General features: G+C 45.1%; 1 protein-coding gene across 1 annotated transcript; it reads left to right on the forward strand.

Annotated features, from left to right (window-relative positions):
* Window positions 1-681: 681 nt before the first annotated feature.
* Window positions 682-7,492, forward strand: STMN1 (stathmin 1). The gene is made up of 5 exons (XM_088442104.1): window positions 682-754; window positions 1,609-1,664; window positions 3,273-3,445; window positions 5,346-5,537; window positions 7,151-7,492. Exons 2-5 carry the CDS (start codon window positions 1,652-1,654, stop codon window positions 7,208-7,210), a joined length of 438 nt encoding a protein of 145 aa, XP_088298230.1. The 5' UTR covers window positions 682-754; window positions 1,609-1,651; the 3' UTR covers window positions 7,211-7,492.
* The last annotated feature ends 682 nt before the right edge of the window (window positions 7,493-8,174 follow it).

Consider the following 8,174-nt stretch of genomic DNA (forward strand, 5'->3'; position numbering starts at 1 on the left):
CTTATTCCTTCTCTGGGACGCATAAAGCAGAACCTGGAACAATGGAGGAGGTCAGAGTGACCCTTTCAGGGCTGGCGCCCAGAGGTGAATGCCATCCATTGCCTCCTGTATTTACACCCCTGAATTAAAGGTGATACCACAAGGGGTTATAATATGCTATCTTATGCAGTTCTTTTAAGAGTTCTGTTTTCCATATCTAGTATTGTCTGTGCACGACTACACAAAGCACATGCTGTGCTTGTATTTAACAACAGAATCTGCATAGATTTAGCCATGAAGTAAATGCAGACACCGCAATTCACATGTAACCCATTAACTAGTTCAGCTCATGATTATACTAGAATAATCTGTAGAAATAATAGGCAGGTACACGATATTATCTATTTGCATACAGCAACTGAAATAATTGCATTGCTACAACCATGGTAAATGTTATGTTAAATGACTGCTCATTGCTAGTTAGCCTGGCATAAAATGAGGAGTGAAGGGATTGCTAGGGTGGTTTCACTGTCAGTCTGTGCCACCATGTCACAGTCACTAGAGCAACAACACACATTGGCGGCAAGAAGCAACAAGGGGGACATCTGCTCATCGTCTTGTGCTGCCCCCCGCGCGCCGATTTGGGGGAGGCGGGGCGACCGCTGATGTCTCGACCAATGGTGAGGGCGCACTGCGGGTCACGTGGCTGAGGTGGGCGCTTTTGTTCGTTGCAGCTGCGAGAGCGCGCGGTATTCATCGGCAGCGGCGGAGACAGGTGAGGGCGCGGGGCGGCAGTGTGCGGCTATAGCAGCGGCATCTTGTGTGTGCCCGGCAGCGGGGAATGGGGCCGGGGGTAGATGTGGATCTGTAAGGGTTGGTGACATAGGATAAGTTATTTAGCGCTGTTTTTTAGTGCTTGCTGCTGCTTTCATTCCCGTGTGTGAGATGACGGGTGGTATTTGCCATTTACGTATATAGTGCGGTTTGTCTTACTGCTCAATGTATGGGTGTTTATCGGTTGGTGAGCGGTTACATTCCGGGTGTAACGGCACCATGGTGTAGCAAAATGGAGCAGCGGCTGCGACCCGCACTCCCCCTCATACATACACACCACGGCTGGCGGCCACAATACTAGTGAATGAGGGCTAGCGATAGTAGCGGTCAGCGTGGTGATGTCTGACATGTAGCTCCTGGTATAATAGGCGCGCTCCCAGCTTTGTTCAGGTGTAGTGTCTGGCGCCGCCTCTCTCCTCATTGGCTGCCGCTGGTCTGGCCCCGCCCCTCGTGGGCGCTGCGTGTCTGGCCGCTTCTCCGTCTTCATAATGGCTCCTTTCGGTGTCTGTTGCCCGCACAGCGCTACCTGTGCACTGTGCCCCTATAGCAGAGGCTCCGGCTGCGCCCCCCGTGCCCTCGCTCTCCCTGGGTCACGTGGGCTGTGCTGCGCGCTCCTTTGTGTTGTGGTACCCTCGTGGTAGATGACAGGTGCCGCGCCCGCTTCTCACGTGACACACCGCCGGTAGCGCTGTCCTCTGTTGCTGTGGGCATCAAGATGCTGGCTGTCTCCCTGCCCACAGCATCCGTATGCCATGCTGATGTATCCTGTGGTGACGCCTCTTTTTCTTTTTGTAGCTTCCAGGCACCCGGTCATCTCTCATCACTTGCACTTTCAGTCATGTCTGACGCTGGTAAGACTTTGTTAATTTCTTAGTGGGTGGTGTGAAATAGATTATTTAGATATAGATGTATGTAGCTTTTTGTTGCAATGTTTTGTTCTACAAATATAAGCCTTAATTGTAACATTAAGTTACAAAGTGAACATTGTAGTTCCTAAATCAATGGTCAATGTAGAATTATTGAAATGTTACTTTAGAACAGTGGGAGGGGTTTACTTTTTTTTAGCAAGGGGAGTGTCCAATTTATTGTCTATAGCAGTGGTTCCCAAACTTTTTTTTGACTCTCTGCACCCTAGAGTATCAATAGTTTTCACGGCACCCCTAAGTCAAACTTTATTGAGAAATTCACTTTTTTTTTGTGAAGTAAGCTGTGCATACCAGTCATTCTTGGGTTCTGTTATGTAGTGGGTGACAGGTTTGTGCTCCTTTTTCTACATATTTACATTACACCAAACAAAAATTTGATTGTGTACTGGACCTCCAACCTCAGGCACCCCAGAGTGCCGTGGCAGTTTGGGAACGATTAGTCCATAGTAAAACTTAATTTGGCTTCACATTTATAATGTGTTGCTTCATTGCACATGTAAAGCGTGACCGTGGGGGATATTTTTTTTTTAAGGTTTTAAACGTATCAAAGTATAAAGCTGGGTACATACTGAGCAAAGTGGGCTAACCTATCTGATCCTGGCCAGGTACACATCAGAACGAGGTAATTAACGATGGAACGATCTCTCGTTCAATCCTTCATTATCTGCAATGGGACCACATGCAATATCAGCCGGTTGAATGTGCAGCGGACCAGACGATGTCGCATGCAGGAGCACTCATATTGGTCGTACACACTGAGCGATGCGGCAGAAATGTAGTTCCGATTCGGACGGAAACTGATCGTGCCAGCATCGTCTCAGGGTGTAACCTGCTTGAGTCCCCTGCTTTCATTCTAAAGTGTCTTTAAAATAGTGGTAAGAGGGAAGAATATTTGTGCAGCCCTTACATTGCTTCATCTGACCTCCCTTCTATATTTATAGTTGATAAGCAGGCTTTTAATCTGAGTGCAAATGGGGTTTCTTGTGTATCTGGGAGAGTATCTGTAGTACTGGGAGTAGATGGTTGCTTTAAATCTATTTTGTAAGATACTACAGACCAGTTTTTCCGAACGATGATCGCATGAATACAGGTTCTGACAGCATTTGATCACCTAACTGAAACAAGCTTGTCTATGAATTGCAGAGCTGAAAATTGAGCATGTGACTGACCATATAAAATCTTTAGTGCTTGACTAGATTTGTTTGCTTATTCTGATTTAATATTCTAAAGCCTTCCTATGCTTTAGAATATTTTTGAGGGGAGTTAATTTTGAGTTATGTTGCTGGATATCACTGATGGCTGGCTGCAGCCCTTAATGTTTAGTGGGGTAGACAATCTTCGCTTATAAATCTGCACACCACTATGGGGTGTAAAGATCTTGGTTGCTGTGTGCCTTTGCCCTCAGTTTCTGGTAGCGCTCTGATCATTATTCGCCTTTAAATTCCCTAGTGTATTGGTTATTTTTGAAAAGTGTTAACTTCTCAACTATTGTTTGTTAATTATTTAACTTTTTTTTTTTTTTTTTTTTGAAAGACATCAAAGTAAAAGAGCTGGAAAAACGTGCTTCTGGCCAGGCATTTGAGCTTATCCTGAGCCCTCCTTCTACTGATGCTACTCCAGATCTCTCAATTGCCTCTCCCAAGAAAAAGGAATGCTCCTTGGAAGAAATTCAGAAGAAGCTGGAAGCTGCAGAAGAGAGGCGCAAGGTGAGTCTTGGTAATATTATATATTGAACTTTTATTCCAGTTTATGGAGGTTTTTGTTGACTCAACATTTGTATATCAAAGGAAAATTGCTGCTTTGCCTCCGTTCTAAATTTCTTCTGGAATTTGTGATGGAGATAGTTTGCTTCTATGCTAATTGTGCAAAGTGGGCATGGTTCATTTGATTTGCGTGCAGTAGAGCATTTAATGTGTTCGGCTGCACAGCTAGACATTGTACCAAACTTGCTTGTCTGGGTCTGTAAAGAGAACCCAAAGTGTCCTGGTAGACGGGCTCCGGGAAGGCAATTATATTCTCAGAGGCTCCAGTGGGAGGAGCAGACAAGTGAGTATTCCTTGCTGGCTTTGTGGTGTTGGCTCTACCTTATATGGCTGTTTGCAGCCAGGCATTGTGGTGATGCCTGGTGGCATGTTGTGTTCAGTTGAATTCACCCAGTGTCTAACCATCCTGTGTAGTTTGTACTTTACCCCAAGCTGTTATGGTTCTCAATCCCCACTTTTGAATTGCCAGTACTTTGCCATGTTCCTGATCCTTCAAACCAAGTGATGGCAAGCTGCAAACTAATTCACACTGGGGGCATTGAATAGCTTAACCAATTGTTGCTCTGTCTGAGGACGATAGGCACCAGCATTTCTGCTAGCACCTTTAGGGAGGTGTGAGCAAAACTGCAAGAAACCTGTGGTTAGGGCGCCCTAACAAGGACTTTAGACAGGCTTAGCCGCTTACAGTCTAATAGGGCGTGAAGAGGGTGATGAGTGCCCAGAACACTAATTGCCAAACTGGGAGATCACTATCGATGCCCATGCAACAATTGAATCACCTCCCTGGGACTTTAAACCTCATGAAATTAGTTGTCAGTAGTAAGGGTCAATAAACAAGGTTGTCTGGACTATGTCAATCCTAGGTCGTCTAGCTTAGACCCAAAATCATGGGTCCCAGGAGTAATAAATAATATAAATGTATGCCTGCCGGACAGTGATGGTTAAACACTTGGCTGGCGTGTTTGCATAATTTGTGACCACGCCAGACTGTTACTTTACATCAGGGATGGGGAACTTTTTTTTTTTTTTTTTTTTTCTGCCGAGGGCCATTTTGAGAGATGGATATCTATTTTATTTTTGTTTGAGCCTAATGCAGGCCACACCCTCTCCTTGTGACGTCACATGGGGGTATGGTCACAATTGTCGGTGATTACAGAAATGCCCAGAGCATCCTGAGGTGTGACTGTCTGAAGCGTCACCATTTGGCAGTTAAGAGGGCAGGTTGCCTTTGCAACAGGGCTGCAACTCACCCAGTCTCACTATGGACTTGCATTCCCTATGGGGATGCAAATAAAGTCCAGTGGTACCGAAAGTGCGTCATACAGCCGTACTTAAACTGAGGACTGGATTGTTCCCTTAGATTTAAGGTACTTCATAAATGCCACCAACATGTATCAATATACCAGTACATTGTTTGTAGAATGGTTTATCCTGAGAAGTTGCAAAGTTAATGTCTAGTGGATAAATACATTCATTTTCCATTAAATATTCAAATCTGTGGCTTTTAGAACAGTAGTCAATGGTAATGCAATATGGTATATAGATAATGCAAATAGGAAGTCAAATTATACAAGCTAATGGTGCTTACTGGGTTGAAGTACCTGACTTCCAATGAAAAGGGTATTTAAGTAGTCTGGGTCACTTACAATTTGTCTGGCTCTTATGGCTTGGGCCATTTTATATAACGTGAGCTTTAAAACCAAAATGGACAATGGATTAAAGTGACTGCTACAGCTAGCATAATTTTGATTTAGGATTTCATTTGAAAATCTTTACTTGCAATGAATGAGAACTGCATATTTCCTATGTCAGAGGGGTAATGTGCAATTAATCTCTTTACCAGTTACATGAGGCAGAAATCTTAAAGCAGCTTGCTGAGAAGAGAGAGCACGAGAAAGAGGTTCTACAGAAAGCTAAAGAGGAAAACAACAACTTCAGCAAAATGGCTGAGGAGAAACTAACTTCAAAAATGGAAGCAATTAAAGAAAATAGAGAGGCCCAGATGGCTGCAAAACTGGAGCGATTGCGAGAGTTGGTAAGTGGCATCTAATGGGAAGGCCAGGACAGTGATCGCGCTGAGCAAAAAAATTGTGTCCCAGGGACCCTTGACTTGTAGTCCTACTCCGCTGTTTGCCCCATCACATATTAATGGAGGTGAGGGCAGGTAGCAGCTGGGGTATAGACAGGGAGAAGTTGGGCTAGAGGAGAGTAAGGGCAAACAGTACCACGGGTAGGGAGAGATAAGTGAAGACTGCAGTTGTAACAGTGCTGGGGGGCAAGTAGGGAAGTAAGAGCAGGCAGTGCTGGGAGTAGGGGGGGGGCGGCAAGAGTAGATGGCAGCTGGCACAGTACTGAGGGCAAGGAGGGGAGGTTAGGGGCATGCAGTACTGTGGGCAGTGAGGGGGCAAAGGTAGATGGCAGCTGGGGCAGTATTGGGGGTAGGGAGGGGGTAAGGTTTGATGGCAGCTAGGGCAGTAATGGGGGACAAGGAAGGGTTAGGGCAGGCAATACTGGGGGAGGGAGGCAGCTGGGGCAGTACTGGAGGTAGGGAAGAGTGTAGGAGTAGATAGTGGTTGGGGAAGTGGTTACCTCCTTCCTCCTGGTGGGAGCCCCCCGCCTGGTCATTGTACGCCTTTTGCTCCTTCCTGTGTGCATGCAGAGAGATGGGATGAAGTGCTGGTGCCAATGGATGCAGAGCCAGGAAGTATGCTGGTGGGCAGGGAAGGAGGTGGTTTCTGGTTGTCAACTGAATAAGACACTGCTGGAGGCGGTTGGTTGAGAGTGGTGTGTTCTGTCCGCAACAACCAAGCACTGCCGGCACTATCTTCCGAACCAATCGCTGCTGGCAGTTTATGTCCATGGATCAGCGATTTTGGTCACCAATTTGCAGTCTGGGCTGGCGGTCAGAATGGGGAATTGTGGCTGAAGTGTATGGGGGGCCCTTTTGTTAGCTATACTTTTATTCAGTGCACACCAGCATACACTTCTAGGTTGCAATTCAAGCAACAGTGTGGTAATAGAGTAGCCTCTACCACATCCCAGTCTATAACCAGCACCAAATGGAGTAGGGGAATACTGCACCCTTGGCAATCTTGCTAATCTTTTACACCTGCTCCTTTTTATAGAATAATCTGACCCAGAAACTCCTGTCCCTACCTGATGCTCGGGTAGCTGGCTGAGTACTGTCTGCTACTATACATAGCACTGGGGGCGGGGACAGTCACGTGGACTCAGTGGTGCTTCCTGACTGCATATAAAGTAAAGGTGATCTTCTATTGGTCACAGCAGACAGTGCTTCCATTGGTCCTGCTGTTAAATCGCAGACAGCAGCCCCTTAGATAAGTCTGAGTTGCTGCAGAGATTGGTTGAGAGTGGGCCTGCAGGGCATGCTGATTGTGTGTCCACAGCAACCATTCGCTTCCGGCAGCGTCTCCTGAACCAATAGCTATTGGCAACGATTGGTTGGGGAGACGCTGCTGCAGACACAGAACACACAGCGTATCCTGCTGGACCCTCTGTTTTAAAAACCAGGTCCCCAGCTGCCTGTGTTGTGTAATTTGCAATCACTGCTGGATATTGAATATTTTGGCTGCTGTTGATAACTAAGGATGTTTGGTAGTCAGGTAATTAACTTTACATTTTCTTAAGGAGAAGAAAGGTGAAGAGATAAGAAAGGGAAAAGAATCTAAAGATGAAGCTGAGAACTGAGTCCTGTCTGAGAAGACTGCCAGCATTGCAAAGCTAATCCCACCAGTGTTCCCCCTCCTGTATGTCTATCAGCTGTAACTTTGTAGACAGGCATATTGCACAGTCTGCTTGGATAATGAAGAAACCTTTCACTAGTCCAGTCTTCTTACTGTTACTGTTGTATTGTACTGGAAAGTTATGGTGTGAGGTTTTCTAGTATTGTTATACCAGTGCTCACTTACATACTGCACTTAAATATCTGACTTGTCATAGTTTGTCTTAATAAAACTGTTTGGAACACTTCTAGACTGGACTAATTTCTACATTTAAAACTAGGTGTTTTTGTATTGTGTAAAGCTTAATGGCAAATGCAACACTGAAGTGACTACTCACTGTCTCAGTCATGCATGCCAAAGCTTTGTGGTTAGTGCTGTCTATTTATGTATCCCACAAATATAAAATCAAAATCTGTTAACCACATAATTGACTTTTTTTTTTTTTTTTTTTTTGTCTTTAAGTGAATTAGGTGAGGAACATCCATTTTAACTGATCCAAAATTATTTAATCAAAAAATATTTAAGATTTGTTTAAAAAAAAATAGTGGTTCCGATGTTTGAAAACTATCGGAAACATTGATCAATTTGAGACTGGCTTCAGGCACAAGGTATACTAGGGGGGTGAGGGGGAGGTTAATTTACTTTTTCCCAGCAGCTGCTAATCTTTGCAGCAGCTGGGTGGGGAGTCCTGCTTTGCTGACTGATTAGCTGTGATCGGCAGCACAGACACAGAGAGAGGGTGCAGGAGAACAGCAGCTGCAGGAAGAATGACCAAAGCAGATAAAGAACTGCCTGGTGTGGTCAGAAAATTACGACCATGCCAGGCAAGTAATTAAATGAGAATACCTCAGACTAGGTAGAGATGACAAAGATCTGCTGGACATTATGATACAGGCTCTAAAGCTTAATCACTTGTCAAGGATTAAATT

This window comes from Taudactylus pleione, unplaced genomic scaffold (genome assembly GCF_031769625.1).
Source record: "Taudactylus pleione unplaced genomic scaffold, aTauple2 ptg000305l, whole genome shotgun sequence".
Lineage (NCBI taxonomy): Eukaryota > Metazoa > Chordata > Amphibia > Anura > Myobatrachidae > Taudactylus > Taudactylus pleione.

Coding starts and splice junctions, on each gene's coding strand:
- STMN1 (XM_088442104.1), top strand. Junction 3,446..5,345: donor CTGCAGAAGAGAGGCGCAAG/GTGAGTCTTGGT, acceptor TCTCTTTACCAG/TTACATGAGGCAGAAATCTT. Junction 5,538..7,150: donor TGGAGCGATTGCGAGAGTTG/GTAAGTGGCATC, acceptor CATTTTCTTAAG/GAGAAGAAAGGTGAAGAGAT.